Source organism: Stegastes partitus, unplaced genomic scaffold (genome assembly GCF_000690725.1).
Source record: "Stegastes partitus isolate 25-593 unplaced genomic scaffold, Stegastes_partitus-1.0.2 Scaffold2048, whole genome shotgun sequence".
In the NCBI taxonomy this organism is placed as follows: domain Eukaryota; kingdom Metazoa; phylum Chordata; class Actinopteri; family Pomacentridae; genus Stegastes; species Stegastes partitus.
The window spans coordinates 14,228-38,484 of NW_007579779.1; the positions used below are offsets into that span (position 1 = coordinate 14,228).

Genomic DNA, 24,257 nt, shown 5'->3' on the forward strand with positions numbered 1-24,257 from the left:
GTTATATTTTTAAATAAATAATATTCGTTTGTAGAAATTTGTGTTCACATTGAGACAAAAGAGTCTTTTTTTTTTCACCTTCTTGTAAAAAACGCCACATAAAAGTGCTTTAATGTTGAAAGTGGGGGTTGTGAATATATGGGGGCATTATTGTAGCAAAACTATTTGTCAATTTGTCTGGAGAGTTGTCTGTCTGTATCTCAATCTGTGTGTCCGAAGTAAGATTTGTCAATGGCGGAAAGAAGTTGTCAATGCAAACCGGAATCTACAAAAGTCGTCTCACAGTTTGTCCGTCCATAATCGGGTTTTCAAATGTGTAAAAAAAATCTGCTCATCTGTATTAAAATTCATGTAATAAGAGTTGTCAGTGCGTACAGAGGTATTTGTAGTTGAAAAGTCAAATTCGAATACAAGTGCTGAAAATACAGACAAATCACCAGTTAGGAGTCGAGCGGCTTCCCCATCGGCTGTCACACTTCTACAGCGAGAGAATCTGAAACTGAAGAGTGTCTGAAATTGAGGGTTTCTGTTCCCTGAGCTCAGGCTCACAGGATCGTTCGTTGTGGCTCGGGTTAGGGTTATAAATACTTCTTATGGGCACTGTAGTTGCTGTTACCATGTGCTTGCATCTGGAAGCTCCTCTGCTGCTTCTCAACGCTGCTCTCGAACACTAAAATTTTGAATTTCTCTGACAGTGTTGATGACTGAGGACGGTAAGTCTGTCGAGGAGGAAGCTGATGTGAAACCAACGGCTTTAGACTTGATGCAGTCCAGCTCGTCTCCGTCATCTGAAGCCACAGCAAGTACAGGTGTGTGACCTCCGAGCAACGGTGCTTCAGAAGTCTTTCACTTAAAAGCTAAATAGTGAAAATGAGAATACTTGCACAGTTTTATCAACAATTCAAGTCCCCCGTTATGGAGCTGTATGTGCCTGCGAAACAAACCTACTTTCTAGTGTTTGGTTGTAAAGAATTGTGTGTTATTGAGGTGAAATATTCAATACAGGAGACAGTAATCCAGACAATCCTGAAGCATCACATCCTGCATTTAAAACAAAATAATTTGCTGTAAAAAATCTCTCAAATTTGTATTTATGTATTTATTTATTTTGGCAGTACAATGACAGACTGTGTGATATCATCAGATGAACTGGATGTAACTATAAATGTTTTGATGCATTCTTTTATTTTGCACTTTTGTTCACAAATTGACACGTCGCTCATGTTCCTGCAGGCAGAGACAGCTCGTCGCCGGCGACCATGTTGAACGGGATGAAAGTGGTCAAACTTTCAGTACCGCGATTAGACATTGTAAGTTGGAAGAAAATAACCTCCTTCAGTGTGTAAATTTAAACAGGATTGAGAGTTTTAAGCTATTTATTGCTACTTAATGATTTGATTTCAGCTCCACATTTATAGCTTTACTTGCTAATTCAGGTAATTTTGAGTCTGGACCTTTTTTTTTAAAAAGTATTTTTGGGTATAAATGACTGACGGGGATAAAAATGTTCGGAATGGGTTCAATATTGAGCATAAACAGTTTAAACTTGACTTGTTGAGTGACTGTTTTTGCCGTTAGCAGGTCAACACATTGCCTTTAGCGAATAATGTTAGCTCCACTCTGTCTGCAGCAGGTCTCTGAGCTCCTGAAACGGATTTTTTCTTGAGCAAAAAGTGCTTTTGTGTGTTGACAGTAAACCTGTTAAAGATAGTCATTGTAAATGTTAGATGGAGTGTTTCAATCCATGTGTAGCACACGACTTTAGCAGCTGTGTTTCCATATAATTGTAAAGCAAATTTGATGCAAGCTTTTGAAATTTTGCACAAAATACAAAACACAAGATGCAAAAAAAGTTCGTTTCTATTAACTGTGTTTTCTAACTGATAAAAAAAACTCATAGAAGAAAAAACGAACAGAACTTTATGGGAGCAAAATGGAAAAAGAAGTCTTCTGGAGTTGTTTTTCATTTGGGAAAATTGTAAATAATTCTGTAATGTCAGCTGGTTTTTTGCCATGTGTCATGCAGACGACAAAACATATTTGAAAAAGGTGTTCCCATGTGCTATTTAGCACATCAGCTGTTTGTCAAAAAATCACCTCGAGTGTGAGTTTAAAATCTTTAGTGCGTAATAAGGGAAGTTTTACCCAAATTTTGCTGCTTTCATTGACTTTTTCTAATGCAGTAATTTGAACATGTGCACAAAAATATGTTATGGAAACAAGGCAACTGTATTCTGCCCCCCAAAGGTCATCGGCACAAGTTTTACGTAGTGTGGTCCATCATTTTGTTGCTACGTTTCATAAATGCACTTTAGCAAACCATTTATTGTTTTTAAAATAATCCTATACACACAGCAGCAGTAAGGGAAGCTTCCTCTCACTTTTACACTGTTGTCTTCCTGCAACAGCTCAACCAACACACATCTGTCTCCGTTTGAATCCTTTCCATGTTGCTGTCAGACACGTGTATAAACAATCTGTTATAAGCCAAAGAAACCACTTGAACTTTGGGATTATATCGCAGCAGCTTCACAGTTGTCGGTAAAAGTGTTCTTGCTTAATATTGAACAAATTCCAAACACTTTTGTCCCTCTTAATCATTTACACCCAATATTACCTGAAAGTTCTGCCCAGGTTTATAAATACCAGCATTATCCTTTAACTACATGTGTGGGTTTCATGTGGCTGTGTTGGCTCAGAGACGACTACTCCACCAGTTAAAGTTAAACATTTTTCTTGTTTTCTTCCTGCAGCAGAGGTTGCGCTCTGCAGTCCAGATGACCAAGTCGTCCTCATCGCCGCCTCTGGTCAAAGTGAAGGACGAGCCGGTGGACGAGGAGTACGAGCAGGCGCTGATATCCTCGACGTCCACGGCGAGCGTGAAAGACGAGCCTTCAAAGGTGCGTCACGCTCGGAAATGACACTAATGTACAATATTACAGGAAGTCTGAGCAGTGATGGACCAACATTTGCTTTTTCTGCATTTGTCTGATGACTTTAATGACTTTAAAGATTTAGTTTAATCCACAAAATATAATCAACAAGTAAATTAAGATTTTAATATTATAGGTGAACATAAAACTTAACTGATCCTAGAAAAGAAATTCCCAGGAAGCAGATAAACTACCTTAATTTCTGGACTATTGAGACACCTGAATATAAGCCACACCCACTAACTTTAAAAAGAAAACACATTTTGTACATATACAGGCCGCACTTGTCTATAAGCTGCAAGTGTCCACGTTGCAACATGAGATATTTACACAGAAAGATGTTTTTAACTTTTAATTAAATACGTACCGCTAACATACACAAATATAAATATAAATGCTTTTTTCCAAACAGTTCCTGTAACACAGCTGGTTAAGAAAATAAAAACTCCAGCAGCCTACCAGGAAAAGTCATTGATCGCTATCTTCATCTTCCTCCTGCACTAAAACCACTAAAGTCGTCTTCTTTAGTGTCTTCAGGAGCTGAACAGCCTCAGAATCACTTCGTCACTTCCTCAGTCTCTCTGTCGTTGTCGCTCTCAGCGTCACTTTGGTCTCGAGACAAATTCGTAAAGCTCATAAAATCCATAAATTAGCCGCAGTGTTCAAAGCGTGTGAAGAAAGTAGCGGCTTATAGTCCAGAATTTACGGTATTTAAACTCTGTGTTAACTTCTTCTTCTTTACTTGAATGTAGTTGCAGAAAAAAAATGAGTTTCGCAGTAAAATCAGTGATTTTAAATATCCATATTTCCTACTAATATCAATGTCCTCCTTCCTACATATTGAAAAACTCCTTTGCAATATTGTTATTTTCCACATTCAGAGAAGTTTCTTTTTAAGATGTCTTTACAACCAGCCGGCAGGTTGATGAGTTAATAACTATTTCTCTCCATTCAAAAAGAGAATCTTCTGTCCAGCTTTGTAGCCCAGATTAGATCCAGACCATCACCTGTTGTATTCTCCTGCTGTTTTCTTGTTGACAGGAGGACTTGAGGATCGGTTCCGTCTTCTCTGTAACGTCTGAAGCTCAGTCGCTGCCCGTCATCAACCCGTCGTCTCTGCACATGTCCTGCTCCCACTGCAAGAAGAACCTGATCAAAGGACAGACGGCGTTCCAGAGGAAAGGCTCTCCGGCGCTGTTCTGCTCCACCAACTGCCTCACCACATCGCTTCCTGCTATCAAAGGACCCACCAAGATCTGCCACAACTGCCAAAAGTGAGCTCCACGGCCAGTTAGGCTTTAATTTAATGTGTGAGGAACAAGCAGAGCAGCTGACGACGCGCCTGATGGTGTATCGGGCCCAGTGTGACTGAATTTGTGCCTCTTTTCGACCTTTTCTCCTCTCAGGTTGATTTTTCGGCCTCAGGATGTCATTCTGGCTCCAGATGCTAAAGGAGCCATGAAGGATTTCTGCAGCCAGAACTGTCTGACTTCCTTCAACTACAAGAAAAGCGCCTGCAACTACAGAAAGTCCGCCGTCTCCATTAAAGCGCCGCCGCCGATAGCGCCACCGTCTCTCTGCAGCATGTGCACCAGATACTGTGTAGTGAGTCAAACAGGACATACACTGTGATTATTTGTTGTTGATTAAATCTTAAATAGTTTTACCTCCATTTTACCGTTATAGTTTCACAAAGTTGAGGGTAATTTCTTTAAATGTGTTGTTGTATCTGACCACAAAAGGCCAAAAAACAGCAGAAAATTCTCATAGAAAAGCTGGATAAAGGATTGTTTGTCTTTTTGGCTAAAAAATACAGATGATTTATTGATTATTAAACTAGTTTCAGGTGTTATTTTCTCTATATCAACTGATCAGTTTATAGGTTTGTTGTTCCAGCTGTGAAACAGATAGGGACAAGTGCATCACATGTCAATTAATCTGTTATTTTCTTGATTAATGAATTAGTCGTTTGGTTTCTAAATATCAGAAAATCTGTGTTTTCAAAAGCCCAACATGAAAAATGTCAAGTTCTCTGTTGTATTCATCTGATTTTATGGCCAACCAGAGGTCTGACCTGCGGTTTTCCCCCCAAAACAATATGTTTATATTTATTTCTTCATTTATATAATGATGTGAAATCACGAATGATATGATTTATGCTTTTTAATTCACATTTTTAGAGGTTATTCAGATTTTTTTGTGGTATTATTTCTCTATTTAAAACCGCATGATGGCTTTGACAACAGCTAAAAGTTAAAACTCAAGCACAAACAAAACATTTTATTTCCTCTTGTGTGCCGTGACAGTTTCAACAGACACAAGATCATCGAGGTACATGAGACATTTCTGAACACTGTGGATTCATTAGGCTGCTAACAAAATATGTATATATACTGTATATATTCTAAGAGAAATAAAGAAATCAGAAAATATGAAATTTTAAAACCCTTGAACTTAGAGACTTTTGACTTCAAAAAAAATAAAAAATAGCTTAATTGATTAAAGAATTATCAAAATTCAACAGGTGCCAACTAATAATTGCAGCTCTAAAAACAGAAATCTAATTCTGTCATAGTCATTGACATTTATATTTTTAACTATATTTTATTCATTTTTTTCTTGATCCTGTTTATTTAAATTAGGACTGACCTTTACAAATGTTTGTACATTATAAAACGGTACAAAATTAGCACACACAACCTTTAGCTCTCTGTAAACTACATTTTTTCTAAGTGAAGTGACTCTCAAACCTGCGCTGCCTTTCTGTCGTCTCCCTGCAGAGCAAACATGAGGTGATCCTGAGCGGCGCCGTCCACAAGATCTGCAGCGACGCCTGCTTTAACCGCTTCCGAACCGTCAACAACCTGTCGATGGCCGGCTGCGGTAACTGCGGATCGTACTGCCACAGCAAACCGCTGCTGCTCAAGATGGAGGAGGTCAACAAAACCGTGTGCAACACTGAGTGCTTGGCCAAATACAAAGAGGTACGCAGGTTATAAAGTTAGAATCTGAGTTTGTTTAAATGTTGTCGTTAAAACCATGTATGAGTCGGGTAATGCATCCAACTGGTTTGTTAGAGCTTCAGGAAAGAAACATCTGGATTTGTCGAGTAACACAAAACTCCACCATGAATCTTTTACTTTGAAGGGCTGTTTTCACTTCAACATTCTTATGCTTCAAAGCTGTAAATTAGTTTTAACTGCGGTGCCATTGTGGTCGAACATTTATGCCACATGTTCTGCTACATATATTGGCTGTTATGCACCAGTACTGGCAGATATATAGACTTCAAAATGCTATTTAATATTACAAAATAAAACAAATGCGACTTGGAAGGTTTCAACTACACGACTGACTAATGTAAACGACTAGACAGAGCGACTGCTGACTTGTTAGCGACCTGGATTGCTGACGTTGTTGCCAGCAGGTCGTGACTGCAGAGCTTGGCTTTTTGTTTTGACTTCTACGTGTGGTTTCTTTCGTTGTTTTGCCCTTCAGATATGTCAGCTAATTAAAACTCTTTCTGCAGCCTGATGCAGTGATTCTGCAGATGAAGGCGGATGCATTTGTTGTAAGCAGTGATTCCAGTTACGACTATTTCTGTATTGATTATTCTATCGACTATTTTAATCTAAATGATCAATTTTCCTCCCCCCAAAAAACTTATTGCCAATCATTAAGTTCATTTTACCTTTAATTTTTGAGCTATATGAGTGTATTTAAAAGCTACAAGGACTAAGGATCAGAAAAAACTCTCCCTCGTAGTGAACAAACAACACTGAAGACGCGTTTGTGTTGAAATCTGTTTGCACAACAACAGGCTGCAAATTAAGCATCCCACTTTGTCCAGCAAAAATCTGCTGGTTTTGTCTTTTCTAGAGGAGCATCTTTCAGATACAGCCTCCTTAATCGCGCCACATTGCTGTGTTCTGCCATCAGAACTTTGCACAAACAGCAATTTGAAGTACATTTCAAACTTTTGAATTCGTGAGTGTTTGGAAACGTTTACGCTGTAGTGAGACGGACTCTGCTGCCGTTTTCTAGAACTGTTGAGCTAATTGCAGCTGATTTAGTAACAGGAATAGTTAAATGGAAATAGACGCAGCATGGTGTCGTGATGCAGATGAAAAACATTTGTCTTTATCAATAAAACCTTTTAGGAAAGAAAGGTGCAAAAAAAACCCCACCAAAACATTTGTCTCATTAAAATATTGTTGTAAATGTATTTTTAATGTCAACAGTCCAGCTGTAATTGTAAATTGCCCCTCAGGTTTATCTTAAAGTCAGGTTTTTTGTCAGAGTTACTGAGATCTTTTAATCATTCAGCCTGACAGCAAAGCAAAATGTGGAAATATTAAAAAGAAGAAAAAAAATTTCCCGGCTGCTCCTTTTTAGTCTCAACTCAAACTGTATAAAGAAAGACATATTTTTTACGCCACGCCTCTTATTCGTTCTCCTTTATTTCTTTTCTACAGAAAACCAAGATCCCCCAGCCGTGTACCATGTGCCGCACCACCCGGTTGCTCGCTGAGATGGTGGACAACAAAAACAGCGACGACTCGGTGAACCTCTTCTGTAGCAGCAGCTGTGTGATGGCGTTTAAAGTCCAGACTGTCAGTGCTTCAGGTATCGGAGGGCAAGATTCTCAAGGCGTTGAACTCTGTATGGCGTTTGTTTTCCCTCTCATAAAACATCCTTGTTTTTAACAGGTGCTCGGTTGAATTGTGATAACTGCGGAAAAAACACTGTGCCGGCATATCACCTGGCCATGTCGGATACGTCCATCAGGAACTTCTGCACTCTGCCGTGTGTCATGTCTTTTCAGGTAGCCATCGTTTCATATAATACAACATCCTGGAGTTTTGGGTTGTATTTAAAGCTGGTTTTGTAAATTTAATGTCACTTATTGCATCTCTGCTATCATGACCTCTGATTATTCATATGGAAATAATTGTTCTTGTATTTTTACATCAGTCTGCCTTGATTTAAATATTTCCTGAACCATCAGTTAATGCAACGGTCACATTTCACACCGTTGCTCTATTTTTCCAGCTTAAATCAAACCACCAGAGTGATGATCCTTTTTGGGAAATGCGCATTTACCATCGGCTGTCTTGATGCCGCACTCATTGTTTACCGCTACTAGAAGCTGCACCTTTCTCGCAGTGGTTTATAATCATGTTTTTTTTGTTTTGTTTTTTTTTTTTAAATCTGTGCCACAGGAAAAGTTCAAAAAGTCCCAGAAACAGGTGAACGTTTTCACAAAGCTGCCGATAGGATCGACCCAAATCCAGGCCGTCACTCCCCCACAACCACAGATCGAGGTCAAAGGATCGCACAGGCTGAACTGCTTCCAGTGTAGCCGCATCATCACCTTCAAACCGGAACTCATCCAGATTAAGGTACCTCAGTGTGGTGCTGAAATAAGAGGATTTTTACCTTCACTGGAGACACCGGTTCCAATAAAGGTCACAAGATTTCATAAGAATGCAATGAGAAGACCTGATTTGTCTTAAAATGTGAAACCCACATACAGCAGTTTTTTTGTTATTGTCACTTAGGAATTGTATTATGTGTGTTACACTGTGCAGAGAGATGTTGTTTAGTTTAGTTCTATTGACTCTAATCAATATAAATAATAACAGTTAAGACCGTCATGAAGTTAAGAGTCTAAAGTTTTTTTGGGTTTGTTTTTTTATACCTAATAAACAGGGCGACACTAAAACGTTACAGCAGAAAATTGCTAAAAACTAGACGACTGTGTGTGCAGACTGACCTTTCTAATCGTTCGTATCGACTCTGTGCAGGACAAGATGGTTTTTCTGTGCTCTGTGGACTGTTCGCACGAGTTCAAGAAGGCCAATTACGTGGCGAGCCTGTGTGAGTACTGCAAGATCGAAAAGATCACCAGAGACGTGAAGAGAATCAACAACAAAGACTGTTACTTCTGCAGCGACGGTACGTTTAATGCAGACAAAAGCAGCTGAAACGTCCTGAATTGAAGCATGTAAATGGGTCAGGCTGTGTCAAATCAGACAAGATTCAGGAAGTATGTTGGCGCACCTTCTCAGATTTTGTTTAGAGTTTGCTTATTTGTTATTTGTGACCCTAAATGAGATTCTTGAGATATGTTTTTGGACCTGGCAAGTTTCTTATTTTCACCCTCAAAAAGCCAATTTAAAGGGTCAATATCTCCAGAAATGTAACTCCTACTGCCATGAAATTTAGTGAGAAAACAGAAAAAATGTTTCCCGCAGATCTGAATCAAAGATTGTAGATGCCTTTAGTATCAGTGTACATGAGAATACAATGAAATTCCATTGGCAATCTCCTACAGTAGCAGCGTGAGTCGTAGTGCGCATTGTTGGTAAATGTGTATATATATATATGTACACATATAAATAAAATCTAATAAATACAACAGTATATACACATTAGCAGCAGGAAGGTCATGGCGTACAGTAGGTAAGGTGCGTTTTGAATGATTGAATGGCTCCAGCAGAGGCCAAATCTTTAAATACTGGCATTTGAAAATGGAAAAAGTGCTAAATGTTCCAACAAGTGGCCTCAGTTTGACATATGCTTGATCACCCAAATACTCCAACTATTATGAGGAGGAGAACACAACACAAACTATGATGTTGCTATCATGACGAACAGAGACACTGAAGTGGCTTGAAAATGAATAAAATCTGAGACGATGGAGCAACACCACTGTCTGAATTGACACAAACCGACTCAAGTGTTTACTGATTTGCATATGAATGTGCGTTTCAAAGCACAGATATAGAGAAAAAAGCTTCCTGATCCCGACACTCCTCTTTTCAGGCTGCAAACTCCTCTTCAGACACGACTTGAGTAAAAACTGGGGGAAATACTGTCACTCCTGCGTTTACTGCCACTGCGTCTCCAAGAAGCTGGTGACTGCTCAGTACGGAGGCTCGACGGAGGAGTTCTGCTCCGAGGAGTGCAGGTCCAAGTACACCATGCTCTTCTGCCATGTAAGCAAGCATTGATGCAGGTATTAAAATCACAGCTATGAGATTGTCACAGTCGTCTTCAGCTAAACTCTGACTCGTTGTGTTCTCTCAGGTGGCAAAGTGTGACACCTGCGGCCGTAAAGGGAAACTAAAGCAGAGTCTCCCTTTGCTCGGAGAAGTCAAACACTTCTGTGACCTGAGCTGTCTGCTGCAGTTCTGCTGCAATAAAGCGGCAACTCAGGGAGAAATCACAAAAGGTGTGTACGGTTGTTTCGATTACATTTGTTCATCTCAAAAAAAAATGTCTGTTTTGCAATCAGTTGGTCTCCACATTTATAAACAGGGCATCAAGGTGTTCTAAGTTTGATTTCTTAACTAAATGGAGGCGCTGACCACCATTAGCATCGTCTGAATCAAAAAAGCTTTATTGTCTTTTTAAGCTCTGCTGACAAAAAATAGAATTGAATAGAACTTTATTGATCCCTTTGAGGCAAACCTCAGGGAAATTGTTGAAAACTTAGGGTCGCTACTTCTCTTATTGCAAAGAATAAGCAAAAAAGAAAATGCAGACCCACATTACATTCAGTAAAACACTAAATATGAAACTGCAGAGAGGAGTTACTGTATGTAACACAACTATAACACTGCACCAGATTGTCATCTGCAATACAACATGAAATATGGTTTACACAGTAGAATGAACTCTATCAAACAGCCCTCCTTCCTGCTGCATCATGTCAGTCTGTTATAAATGCAGTCATCGTAGTCCTTATGGTGCAGTGACTATGGACATTATGTGCAGTATTTTATAAAGCACTGATGCTTTTATTATGATTTTAAGCTTTATTATTAATTGAATGTGGGTGTGAAAGAGTGTGTGTGATGTAAAGTATTTTTTGGGTGTTGCACAGCAGATCTCGTCTGAGTAACATTACTAATAGATGTTGCACATGAATAAATGAAGTGCAAAATGATGGTGTTCCTCGGTGAGTTTAAATGCAGGACGCCTCCAGAGCATATGTTAAAAACTAGCAGAGATGTTGGTATGAAGTCGACCAAAAATGTGTCCCTCTGATCATCTTTACACAGCCAGCAGCGGTTTCCTGAGAGTTTCTGGAAAGCTCTGAGTAACTTCCCACTCTGAGACGATTGATTGTGTTTCTTTGTGGTTTGGTTTCAGGCGGTACAGGGGAGCCCACACCTGTTATCGCCAACGTCATCTCGCTAGCAGGCCCTCCGACGGGGAAATCTAACGCGTCCGACAGAACAGCCCAGCAAAGTACAAAGCCAAGACAGACAAATAAGAGAGAACAGCATGCTCTGTCCTTATTCGGCACTTTGTTTTACTGTGAAAGTCTCACGTTTTGCTGTTGTCTCTGCAGGCACAGCGTCCAACTACGAGTTGAGGAGCTCTGCACAGGTGAGCTGGTGTTTGTTTGCGGGTTTTATATGCAGTTAAATTCAGTTTCACAAGAAAAAAACTTGCATAAACATAACGAATGTTGATGTTTACCCACAGATACGCTCTATGATACAGTTAGGCATCAAAACAATGCAGGTTTATTTGTTGTTTATGTGCAACTTTTGACAAGATGGTCAGATTTTTGCTGAAATTTACTGTGTGACTTAACAAGACTCAAAATATTTAGGTTGCAATGGAGTATTTTAGATAATCAAATCCGTCATAATAAAGAATTGAAAATGTGTTTTGCTTTGAGTGTTTGCTTTCCGAGGAGACATACCTTTAGTGACGGACAGTTTCAGGACTTAGCTAATTTGTAGTCCATTATGGGTTTTTAAGATGACCAACAGTTTTGTTCTCATTCATCTGCCCTTCAGATCACCCTTCAGACAGAAACAGCGAAGGTTCACCCTCCTCCTGCCCCCAAAATCCTGAAGAACAAGGCTCTTCTCTGCAGGCCGCTGGTGCAGAACAAAGGAGTTTCCTGCAAAACACAGACGGCTGATGTTGAGGCACAAACAGGTGAAAACGTCACACCAACACTTTGCTTCTACAGCAGCAACATCCCTGCTTTACTGAGTGTGAAACTGCATGGATACAACAAAGCTTTCTGTTTTTGTTTTTCATGTTTGGTAATAATTTCCTTGCTAATTAACTTGCAGTTTGCATTCTAGGATGTTTATTTGTTTTGCAAACAAGAAAAACAAATAATTTGAACCTATTTTGCTTCTGCAAGGAGTCACTTCTTTGTAATGTTTGTTATTTTGTTCTCAGCGGGAAGTGGACAGGAATTTGTCAAGTGTTGGGCCCGATGTGTGTTTTTGTAGCTAGTCTTTTCTTTTGAGTTAGAATTACATTTTATTTGTGAGGCATTGCGCAGCTTAACATCGTTTCAGAGTTTGAATTTGATGTGATGCATTGAGTTTACAGCTGATGATTCAACTCTTGTCCCAAGTTGAGGTATTTCTACTCAGTACAATTAAAATCTACAGGTTTGATTTTCATAAATCGTAAATACACCATCGAGATGAAAGTACAATGAACTGCTAATAACAGAACACCTGCAGGTTGCTTTCAGCCAGCCCTTGACCTTTCTCGTAAAAGATTTTGTATCTGTAAATAATTTGTTTTTTGTTGTGTTCTTGTGTTGACAGCTTTTTATGGAGAAAACCAAATTTAGATCTACAATGTGGTGTTTTGCAGCTGCTCAATTATGTTTTGTCTTTGGATATATGTGAAGAGGCTCTGGGGTTTAATTGTTAATACATATGAAGACTAATTTTAGAAAACAAGCTCATAAAGCTTAAGCAGACGTTTAGAACTTGACACTATTACACAGTTTTTCTCCTGAAGTTTTTAACCATCAGTCGCATCCATATCAACGTATTTATGAGTGAGCTTTAAAAAAATATGTGTTCCATATTCACATATATAGCTGCAGCATGTACTTACTGTGTTCTTATATAACTAGCTCATGTTAAAAGAGTCACACTGTTCTCTCGACAGACGAAGCTTATCCAAAAATCATGGTGCTGCCAGTTCCAGTGCCGGTGTACGTTCCTGTTCCCATGAACATGTACAGCCAGTGTGCCCCCAAACCTGTGGGTCTGCCGTTACCTGTGAGTCCAACACCAACACCTCTGAGCCTGGACAATGGGGATAATTACTGTCGCTTTTACTTCCGTCATTTAAAAAAAAAACAAAAAAACATTGTCTTGTTGAGCTGTAGCCTGATGCAATAAAGTGAAATCAGATCAAGATTTATCTGAACTTTAATGGTCAACACACGGTACTCTGTTTTGAATTTGGCAAAAGCAATAAACAAGCTTTTTGAGAACCATCAGTCATTTATCCTTCACCAGTGGTCTTTTAATCACATTCAAAATACTGCCACTAACAGACATAAAGAAGTATTTGTGTGTCAAAGCTGAAAGTTTGGTAAGAAGTCAAACAGTCTTTAGCGTCTTATTAAGAATCTACTGTTTCTCTGTCTCTGTTCCACAGCTGCCGGTGCCGATGTTTCTTCCCGTGACGATGGACAGCGCTGAGCGCATCGTGGAAACCATCCAGGAGATCAAACAGAAGATCCCGTCTGACCCGTACGAGGCAGAACTCATCCTCATGGCCGAGATGGTGGCGGAGCAGGACGAGAAGAACGACAAGCAGGAGACGACAACGGAAAAAGTGGTGGAGAAAGAATCGGAGCGACAAGAAGCTCCTGCACCAGATGGTGAGAAGAAACTTTGAACTGGACGTTTTAAAAGCAGTAAACACAAGAAAGAAATGGTTTCAGCAAACAATCATTGAAGAATTAGACTGCAGATGCAAAATATTACTGAGCAAAACTGAGGGTGAAAGAATGGAGGGAAAAAACTGTATATTTTAATTTGTAGAAGAGCTACTACAAACGATTGACGTAATAAGTGATGGTGAAAAAGAATATTTAAAAGCAACACATAATTTTAAGTTATTTTTCTAAAGTGCTCCAGATTATTATAAAAATGTTCTTTTTTGCAACCTATTTGCAATACTCACATATTCTAAAACTTTGCTGCTACGTGTAGCCGTATGCTATGTGACATATAGTTTGTCAAAATAAACTTACATTTCTCATACATATTAAAACTGTATCATTCAGTAATTCATTAAATCGTGTAAAATAGTCACTAGATTAATCAATAGAAAGACAGCAGTTGCAGTCCTAGTTTGTGTACATGTTTGGATGAAGCAACAGAATGCTAATGTTCACCGTGTTTGTCGTGATTTATGATCAAATTATTGTTGGTAATAAATAGTTTAGATGATGCTTTATTATCCATATTTTCCATAGTTTTATTTTTAAGTCACATGATCTTAGATGGGGCTGCAAGGTGGGGCAGTTGGTTAGCACTGTTGCCTCGCAGCAAGAAGGTCGCCGGTTCGCGTCCTGGTGGGGGCACTGGGATCTTTCTGCGTGGGGTCTCCATGTTCTCCCTGTGCAGCGTGGGTTCTCTCCGGGTTCTCCGGCTTCCTCCCACAGTCCAGAAACATGTTGAGGTCAATTGGTGATTCTAAATTGTCCGTAGGTGTGAATGTGAGTGTGCTTGGTTGTCTGTCTCTAAGTGTAGCCCTGTGATAGACTGGTTACCTGTCCAGGGTGTCCCCTGCCTTCGCCCTAAGTCAGCTGGGATAGACTCCAGCCCCCCACGACCCTAATGAGGATTAAGCGGTGTATAGATAATGGATGGAATAGAGATCTTAGATGGCTTCTTTGGAGCTGGGTATTTTTCATCACTCAAAGACCATGTGAGGATTATTATTATAACTGTGGGACAGTTAATGTTGGTCAGGTTTTAAACACATGGCAGCATCAACAGGTTGGATTTTGCCCACAACATCCACAGCTTTTCTACAGTATGCATTGTGTAAAAGGGCAGTAATGCTGAATAAACTGTTCCTCTCTTTTCCAGACCACGTCAGTAACTACAGTGACGACTTGGATACAGACGATTTGGCCAGTTTCCTAAACAACTGGGAGGACGCCTCCTCTGACGCAGGCCTCAAGTTACCTGGTCGACCGTACACAGCCGAGAGGCTCAACTCCACTTTAGACGTACCTGTGAGCATGCCCAGTGAGCCTCCCCCTGAGCCCAAACCTGCAGGACCACCTGCCATGGACATCGAGTCGGACTTCACTGTCGGTGAGAAGATAAAAACTAATCAGCGCTCAGGGGTTGCTTGACTTTATCTCCCCCTTAGTCAATGCTTACCCTTGTAGTTGGAGGCTACAGTGCTGCATGATGATAAAAAGATTCTCTTAAATGTTGCTTGAGCTTCTTTATCGGATGCTTTATGTTGTGTCGTTGGCAGAAACCCTGGAGAAGATGGCCCGGCTCAGAGAGCAGTCCCGCAAACCTCCCCCTCCTCCTCCTCCTCCTGTTAATACGCGAAGACGACAAGTTCACAGAAAAGCCAGAGAAAAGAGGGTAACTGTAGTTGTTCTGCAGCACAAGTGAGCAGCTTGTTATCATTGTGTCCTGATGATTCTCATGACGCAGCCTCCTCTCTTTTTGTTCTATCAAAGGGTCGTAAGCCTCAGCGGTCGTCCAAAGCCGCTGAATCGACTTCTCAAAAAGCCTCATCGAAGAAATCTGTGGCTGCAGAGATCCCCAGACTGAAGAGTCAGTACGGAGTCGACGCTTGGAAGAGATGGATCCAGTGGAGGCAAACTCAGCCCAACCTGGAAAAGCCACGTTTCGGCTGTAAGTCAAGATGTGGACTACATACAACCACTACAGCTGATCGTATGCTGGATACTTTTCAAAACAACCAATGACCACTTTCATTCCCCTGCTCTGTTTACGTACATTTTCCATGTGTAACAAGGACAAAAATGTAAACCCTGACTATTTCTTCTATCTTCATCTCAGCTCGTCCTCTGGAGTTGAAGGAGGACGTCCTTCGCTGCACCACCGCTGAGCTCAGCTACGGCCTCTGTTGCTTCATCACCGAGGTGAAGCGACCAAACGGAGAGCCCTACTCCTCCGACAGTCTGTTCTACCTCTGCCTCGGCATCCAACAGGCAAGACACATGAGCTTAACATATACATTGACAGGTAGAGTCTGCTGAGCTGTATAAACATGTGTACACTGAAGTGCACAGCCAGCACACAGTGTCAGGGCTAAGTTATGGTATGTTAGAGTTAGTCCTTCAGACATCAGATGTGTTTATAGTTGTCCTGAACATGTAAAACTAATTTTTCACTGCAATATGAAGTCCTGCACCTCCATGGAAACAGCGCAACTGTGACTAGAAGGAGAGAGAACAAAAAATGTCTTCTGGACAGTATGACGCAATTATAATGACATAAATCATTTTAACAAAAGTAAAAATTTGGAGAAAAATTGAATTAACATTTTCCACGAGCCTACTGTTTTTACTGTTACTGGAAAAAATGGTGGCTCTACCTGAACTGATGAGATTTTTTAACTTCTACAAACTCACTGTGTGTCCGACTACATTATGCATCAACTCTAGAAAGATGTTTCACCATGCCCAATGTATCGTCCAACTATTTGCTCCTTTGCGTACCATTTTTTTAGTCATGCAGCTTTTATTTTATTGGTCAAGTAAGTTTTTTTTCCCCTCTCAGTCTCTGTAATTTGTTCCTTGTCTCCTCTATGGTCTGTGGAAACACAGTTCAGGCGGTCCCTGAAATAATTTTTTCTAACTTTTGGTTTCAGCTTCTTAGTTGTACAGGAATTTTTCCTTTTTCTTTTCTGAAGCCAGCAGTATATATATATTGTTTTGTTTTGTTTTTAAAGTGACATGTTCAATAAAGGGATTTTTTTTATTAAATGCGATTGAATAATGCCATTTTAGTTTAGGTTTGGTGAATTTTCCTGAACCAATTTTTAAAAAAAATTTCATTTAATTTTTCAAAGATAACATTTCTTTCACTCCAGGGCTTGGTTTTAGGATTTAAAGGGTTAAAACAGCAGAATAGGGCCAAACAGACATGGATGATGTTTCATTTAGTTGTACATATGTGCAAAAAGAGTAGCACATAAAAAGATAAAAGAGAGAAAAGTACAATGCGGCACTTTGAGAAGCTATTCAACAGCTGAATCCAGTTTCAGCCTCACTGCCTCACAGCTCAACACAACATTAATACCCAGTTTCTAACATTTGATAAAGGCAGTGATTTTTACAATAAAACGCTGTTTGTGCTTTGAAACACTACTGGAGTTCAGCAAAGACAGCAGAGCGCTGGCATACTTATGACGGTGAAATTACTGAAAACCATTCTCATGACTCATTGTGATGCTTCCACCGTTTTGTCTCTGTAGTATCTGTTTGAGAACGGTCGTGTGGAGAACATATTCATGGATCGCTTCTACAGCAAATTCTCCAACGAGTTCACCGACATGCTAAGAGGTTTCAAACCTTCGATCACGGACGGTGGTGAGTTATCAGTCACTCTTTTTAGTTTGTCGGGTTCTGTTTAACACAAACATACTGACTCCCACATCTTCTGCAGGTTACATCCACTCTCGTGTGGAGGAGGAGTTTCTGTGGGACTGTAAACAGCTGGGAGCTTATTCCCCCATCGTCCTCCTCAACACCCTGCTCTTCTTCTGCTGCAAATACTTTGGCTTTACTACAGTGGAGCAGCATCGCCAGCTATCCTTTGCACACGTCATGCGCTGCACCAAAACCAATCCGAACAACACCAAGACCACCTTCCTGCGCTTCTATCCGCCCATATCTCTAAACGAGGCTGAGTCAGGTATCAACGTGGCTAAAGGTCTAATTTAAATACCAAACACTGGGCAACAACATTGGTTTTGAGTAGGGATGTCCTGTTTTGATCTTAAAAATTAGGATTGGAGCTGATAAGACGATTTTAACTGATTGGTATTAACATGAACCTAAGTCCAATCTGTTATGTCCACTGTTACACGTGTTGCACATTTAGATAATTTTATCAATCAGTGTTCAACAGTGTCATTAATCTTTAACTGATTATTTCATTAAGTAAATGGTTGAGGCCATTAAGCATCACAGATGTCTTTGTCATGGTGCCCCACAGGTAGCTAAACCCCTACAATAAACATCTCAAGAACATACTTCTGACGCTTGTGACTTTACCACAAAGTATTTCTTCAGTCTGTTTACTTGTTGTATTAACATCTGTAATCTACGGAAAGTTTATTAAACATTTGAAGTGATGCATGACCAGACAGAAGCCACACAAGACGGATAATCTGTGTTTTTAAATCTGTATCGAAGTGTTCTTCCACATGTCGTGTCCATGACGAGTGTATTTCTTTACCAGCCGTTCTGTGTCTTTAACAGTTTCCGGTCACATAGGTTCATGTTAAAAGTGCTGTTTGTGTCCTCGTTAGATTTGGAAGCTATTCAAGCAAAGAGGCGTAAGGAGGAGGAAAGTAAAGAGGACATCTTGGAGATGATAGAGAACACGGAGAACCCTCTTCGCTGTCCGGTCAGACTCTATGAGTTCTACCTCTCCAAGTGGTGAGTAGTAGCAGCAGTACAAACACAGCCACGCTCATGGTCCATCTTTAAACAGGGGTGGGTTGTCTGATAAGTTTATATCGTGAAGAATCTTAGGCCGGGAAATAAAGTTTATTATCCTGAGGGATGATTCACTCTATGGCCAGTAGTAAACAAAGTAGTATTACATAATCACCACATACACGCTAAACTGCACAATAGACACAAATTCAAATAATAATAAAGGACAATGGTAGCAGATTGGTCCTGCACCCAGACATACTGTATCTGTGGCTAGATGAGAGCAATGTGTACTCACTGAATAGGAGATGACAGTTGTCAGCCACAACTTAATGGGCCTATACTTATTGTATAGGTGTCATCACTAAGGGTGCTCTATATAAGTATTTTATTTTAAACTTCAGTTGCTGCTAAGCAGCCTGCCTCGTCTCGTGTCTCATGTTTCAATGGTATCCTTCAGTGTTTTTCTGATGTGTGACGTCTTATTTATGTTTTGCTCTAGCTCTGTTTTGTTGCTTGCTGTATAAAGTTGCTTTTTAAATGGACCTGTGCATATGAGTGCTGCACACTGGTCTGATTCCTTGTTCATCATGTTTTCGGCCGTCTTCCATCCAGCTCGGAGTCGGTGAAGCAGCGCACCAACATGTTCTACCTTCACCCGGAGCGCTGCTGCGTCCCCAACAGCCCGCTGTGGTTCTCGTCCACGCCACTGGACGACAGCACCATGGAAGCCATGCTGATCCGCATCCTCACTGTCAGAGAGCTGCATCTCAAGGCAAAGAAGGGTGGAGGGACGGAACAGACGCCCAACGACCCACCGTTTATACCTGACGAGGAGGACGAGGATTCAGAGTGATGAGGAGCAATGAGAACAGAAGTGACCTTTTACTGGTGTTGCAGCTAGTGGTGTAAATGTTTGTAAAATAACTGAAATGTTCGTTGAAACATGGCCTAATAAGCATAAATGGACTGAATAATACTTCCTAAACCACACGTTGATCAGGATTTTAGATCCTCAGACGCACAATACGATTCAGCTCCGCATTCAGACTGTTCACTGCTGCTCAGCAGGACACTCGGCTGTCCTCCTGTGTTTTGTTGTTGCTTCTCACTGATAACGCTTATCTTGTTTCCTTCCATGTGTTATGATTCCTAATCATTCAGTGCACATTGGAGCGATGGAGGTCCAGAGTGAAGAGCTTCATTGAGTTACATGTTGATTACTGTTGTTTTTCGTAAACATCCGCCCCAGAAGACAAACTGAAAACATGTCGCTGTGATCTAGATGTAAGTCATTAACCATCACATCAAGTCGCCATCCTGCAGACTGTTTCCAGACTCAGTACTGGAAACAGCACAGTTGTTTTACCCCAAGGATTGTTTTAATGTCATTGTCAGACATTTAGGGAATCTCCAAGTGAATTTAAGCACATTTAAGAAAATAATTCTTAAAAATCCTTTAAAAATCATTAATACCAAAGTATGACATGACGATGTGTTCTTTATACCTTCTCATGATTAGATTGATTTTCCAGAGGCCTTTACAGCTCATGATGTAGAAGATGTGTATGATTCACACTTGGAGGATTTGGTCACTTGACGGAGTTTGTCATTTAAGCTTAATTTGTGTGTGTGTCTTTTTTTTTTTTAATGCTCTCCAGAAATAGACAAATTTACATAACTTGTGCCCAATTTATGGCATCAAAAACTGTGATATGACTGTTGAAAAAGGTTCTTGACTTTCATGCAATTTGAAAAAAAAGATCCACAGTTTCAAGCTGAATTTTGAGTTCATTTTTGGAATGATATTTCAAAGTGGCCTCTGAGAAATTCACTTTTTGCCTACCAAACCACAGCATCATTAAAACGGATAAATTAACATCACAGGCATCCATTTGATGGGATTAAAAATGTATTTGAACACATTAAAGATAATTCTGTTGCTGTTAAGAAGGCTCACAGCTTTCATGCAATCTGAAAGAACATCATTTTTGAGTTTTGATTTCATTTTTGACCTGCTGTTTCATCCTTGGTATTTTGAAAGGCGTGAACTGTTTGCATCATGAAACCAGTATCATTTAAATGGACAAATTTCCACTACTGGTGTCTAATTGAGATTTGAAAATGCATTTGGAATTTCAATGAATGCTTTCAAGAAAACTGTTGATTTCAATGAGGCTGTTTAAGCACACTCATGACTTTCAAGCAATCTGGAAAAAAACACTACTTTTCTGATTTTTTTTTTAGTTCATTTTGGGCATAGTATTTCATCCAAGGAGTCCTCGGGAGAATTAACTTTTTGCACACCAAACCGCAGTACCATTTAAAGGAAAAATTCACATCACCGACATCTATTAATGGGATTGAAAATGTGTTTCACTATATTTGAGAAGATTCTGGTTTTGAATTGAACTTATTGCTGTTTAAGAAGGCAATATAGGGAAAAAACACTAAGTTGTGTAATTATCTGTCAGAGTTTTGAGTTCATTTTGGGATTATTGTTTCATCCTTAGCATCTTCACGTGACTTTTTTTTTCCAAAATAAACCCTGATATCATTTGAATGGATGAATTTACATCTCTGGCATTCATTTGATTAGATTAAAAAGTGTTTCGAGGTACGTGAATGCATTTAAGAAGACTGGATATTGCTGTTTAGGAAGGCTCATGACTTTCAACCAACCTGGGGAAGAAAAAAAAATCAACTTTTTACATTTTTTTTTTCTTTTCAGAATTTGGAGTTTATTTCATCCAAAGCATGTTCTATGAGAGATTAACTTTTTACGAAACAAACCATTTAAACTTCAATTTTTGATATAATTTAAATGAGCAAATTCACATCTTCAGCATCAAGTTCACTGGATAAAAAGTGTTTGGAAATGATTTGAATGTCGCTGATGCTGCTGTTTCAGAAGGCTCTTGACTTCTGTGTGGTCAGGAAAAAAACAACACTTTTCTGTCTGGGTTTAATTTTTGGGACGCTGTTTTATCCTTCGTGTCCTCTCAAATTAACGGTTTGCACCATGACCCCTTGTATCATTTAAAAAACAATAAAAGCAGTCCCTTCATGTATATCTTGTTTATTTCAACCCCAGCTCTTTGAGTCTGGCTGCCAAGGTTGTCTGAGTGTTTTCTATTGTATGTTCCTTTTGAATAATAAAAAAAAAACTAGTCAAAACATTGTTGTTCTTCTTTAAAGACTCTGCAGTTGTTTTTTTTTGGGTGTCTTGAGTTTGAGTGTTTCCTGTTTACAGGGACATTTGACAGGATTACATTTGTCCCGGTGTGTCCTCACAAAGCATATTCACCAGTACTGCTCCTCGTGGCCGAGACGGTCCTCGGCTGCTGATTGGCTGCTTCGGGTGTCCGTCAGTGGCGTTTCAGTCGCTGATTGGTCGGATTTGTCGCCGTTCGGCCCACATGAGGTAGCGTCATCGGTCACGGGGTCTCTGGACAAACGAAAGGAAGGAAAAATGGCTGCCACTGTGTTAGCTGCACTTCCTACCAGACTCTCTTCTACCTGGCGATTTTGAAACAAAGGTAAGCGTTTCTCTGCGTGAAACCGATGTGTGTCTTAGATTACGTTTAGCTAAGTTGAATGTCGTTAGTAAATTGTAAACAAACAAATACTAGCCAACTCATTGCCTGCTAATTGGTGCTAACATGCTAGCCAGGTGTGTATGCAGCACAAAGTAAACACCATTTAGATACACCTACAGCTTTGTGTTAACTGAGTGCTCTGCAGTGTCTGCATTGTGCAATAGACACCAGACAACTTAGACACTTTTAAAAGTACTTCTCATGTACAAATCCGAAGCACTTGTACTTTATTTGAGTTTTGTTTTCCAGACTTTTTATCCACGGGCTGCAAGATATTGAACAAAACTGACGTTGCAATATTAACTATTTGGATAGAATTGATCATTCTAGAGTCATTGGAGTGGTTTTGTAGGGTAGACCTTCTGCAATGAAGAGTAAACAAACAATATTAAAAAAAAATCTGATCAGAACTCTCCGCATATTGTGTAACACTGACAAAGGCATCCAGAAATCTTTGCTTTGGATGGCATTCAAATCTGGCTTTGCAGAGATTTGTAGTGACAATTTGAAATATTAAACAAATTAGTTGTGTTAGCTTTTGTATTGGCACTGCCAACAGATTACCTGTACCTTTCGTAGCAAAAATATTTCTATACTTTCATTTGCTGTGCCCAAGTGGAGCCTGCATGTCAACAAACCTTATGCCTTATGTTATGTGTTCAAAAAATTGAAAACCTCAGTGGGTTAAGAAATCCTTAAATCAGAGTACATTAAACTCCATTAAAAATAGTCATTATGACAGTTTTCATGTTAAGTAGCAAATAAGTTGTGAAATGTTGTATTTGTATTGTTGTATTTGAGTTAATTAGCCTTACTTCACTTCTTACTTCCTGTGATGTAACTATTGCACACATCGCAATGCTGATACTGAAATGACGTGCATGTGCATGCTTAGAAGAAACTTATGTGGAAATAGTGATTGAAAACATGACCTTTCTGTTAGTTTCACCCATCTGTTTGAGTGCGGGTGAATGAAAGTGATTCTAACAGTTCAAAGTCAAATAACTACAATCGGATGATTATGTAATAATTGTGACTGACCAAAGTCAAGGTGCTGTGAAATGAGGGATTGAACTGTGTGTTGCAAGTACTTAAGTCAGCACTTTGACTGGTACGGCTGTGGCTCAGGTGGTAGAGCGAGTCGGTCAATGATCGACTCGATTCCGCCCTGTAACCGGTTTCATGGTCTTTGTGTCCTTAGGCAAGACACTTCACCCACCTTGCCTGGTGTGAATGTGTATGAATGGATTGCTTGAGGTGGTGGTCGGAGGTGCAGAATGGCAGCCACGCCTCTTGTCAGTCTGCCCCAGGGCAGCTGTGGCAACAATCGTAGCTACCACCACCGGAATGAATGTGTGTGAATGAATAATTGACAGTATAAAGCGTCTTTGAGTGTCCAGAAAAGCGCTATATAAATCTGATCAGTTATTATTATTATTATTACTGCACTACAATTGTTGTATTTTAATGGGGCAGCCTTTATGTCTGAGTACCAATTAATTTTGAGAATGAATTAAATTAGTGTTTGTTTGGCTCTCCAAGTGAAATACTTCTGAATATTGTTTGATAGGTTCAAGGTACAAGGTCTTTTATTGGTCACAAACACAGTTATACACGGTATAGCGCGCAGTGAAATATGTTGTGTAGCTATTCCACACTGAAACAATAACAATAAGATAAATAAGAATAGGGAATAAAACACACAAGAAGTAAAAATATATATGAATGTGTGTGTGTGTGTGTGTGTGTATATATATATATATATACACAGTGGGGAAAAGAAGTATTTGAACCCCCTGTGATTTTGCAAGTTCTCCCACTTAGAAATCATGGAGGGGTCTGAAACTTTCATCTTAGGTGCATGTCCACTGTGAGACACATAATCTAAAAAAAAAAATCAGGAAATCCCAATGTATGATTTTTAAATAATTTATTTGCATGTTACTGCTGAAAATAAGTATTTGAAGCCCTGTGAAAATCAATGTTAGTATTTGGTACAGTAGCCTTTGTTTGCAATTACAGAGGTGAAACGTTTCCTGTAGTTTCTCACCAGGTTTGCACACACTGCAGCAGGGATTTTGGCCCATTCCTCCACACAGATCTTCTCTAGATCAACCAGCTTTCTATGCTGTCGCTGAGAAACACGGAGTTTGAGCTCCCTCCAAAGATTTTCTATTGGGTTTAGGTCTGGAGACTGGCTAGGCCACTCCAGAACCTTGATGTGCTTCTTACGGAGCCACTCCTTGGTTATCCTGGCTGTGTGCT

The 24,257-nt window shown here is 39.8% G+C and overlaps 2 protein-coding genes across 3 annotated transcripts in view; both read left to right on the plus strand.

Annotated features, from left to right (window-relative positions):
- zmym4.1 (zinc finger MYM-type containing 4, tandem duplicate 1) overlaps positions 1-21,570 on the plus strand; it is a 28,592-nt gene extending 7,022 nt beyond the window's left edge. Inside the window, exons 3-27 of one of the 2 annotated variants that reach the window (XM_008303664.1) lie at positions 696-809; positions 1,234-1,310; positions 2,754-2,900; positions 3,975-4,207; positions 4,340-4,538; positions 5,714-5,917; positions 7,409-7,559; positions 7,643-7,758; positions 8,156-8,335; positions 8,741-8,891; positions 9,762-9,934; positions 10,026-10,170; positions 11,094-11,192; positions 11,296-11,333; positions 11,753-11,897; positions 12,882-12,994; positions 13,380-13,605; positions 14,825-15,055; positions 15,225-15,340; positions 15,439-15,616; positions 15,785-15,936; positions 17,205-17,319; positions 17,396-17,644; positions 18,264-18,393; positions 19,009-21,570. In XM_008303664.1, coding sequence (XP_008301886.1) covers positions 696-809; positions 1,234-1,310; positions 2,754-2,900; positions 3,975-4,207; positions 4,340-4,538; positions 5,714-5,917; positions 7,409-7,559; positions 7,643-7,758; positions 8,156-8,335; positions 8,741-8,891; positions 9,762-9,934; positions 10,026-10,170; positions 11,094-11,192; positions 11,296-11,333; positions 11,753-11,897; positions 12,882-12,994; positions 13,380-13,605; positions 14,825-15,055; positions 15,225-15,340; positions 15,439-15,616; positions 15,785-15,936; positions 17,205-17,319; positions 17,396-17,644; positions 18,264-18,393; positions 19,009-19,249 — 3,923 coding nt within the window. In that variant the 3' untranslated portion in view covers positions 19,250-21,570. The remainder of the gene's footprint in view (positions 1-695; positions 810-1,233; positions 1,311-2,753; positions 2,901-3,974; positions 4,208-4,339; positions 4,539-5,713; positions 5,918-7,408; positions 7,560-7,642; positions 7,759-8,155; positions 8,336-8,740; positions 8,892-9,761; positions 9,935-10,025; positions 10,171-11,093; positions 11,193-11,295; positions 11,334-11,752; positions 11,898-12,881; positions 12,995-13,379; positions 13,606-14,824; positions 15,056-15,224; positions 15,341-15,438; positions 15,617-15,784; positions 15,937-17,204; positions 17,320-17,395; positions 17,645-18,263; positions 18,394-19,008) is intronic. The other variant, XM_008303665.1, reaches the window with a different exon arrangement.
- A 281-nt stretch (positions 21,571-21,851) lies between these two features.
- LOC103373702 (uncharacterized) overlaps positions 21,852-24,257 on the plus strand; it is a 60,841-nt gene continuing 58,435 nt past the window's right edge. Inside the window, exon 1 of the mRNA XM_008303663.1 lies at positions 21,852-21,932. The gene's annotated coding sequence lies outside the window, so the exon portion shown is untranslated. The remainder of the gene's footprint in view (positions 21,933-24,257) is intronic.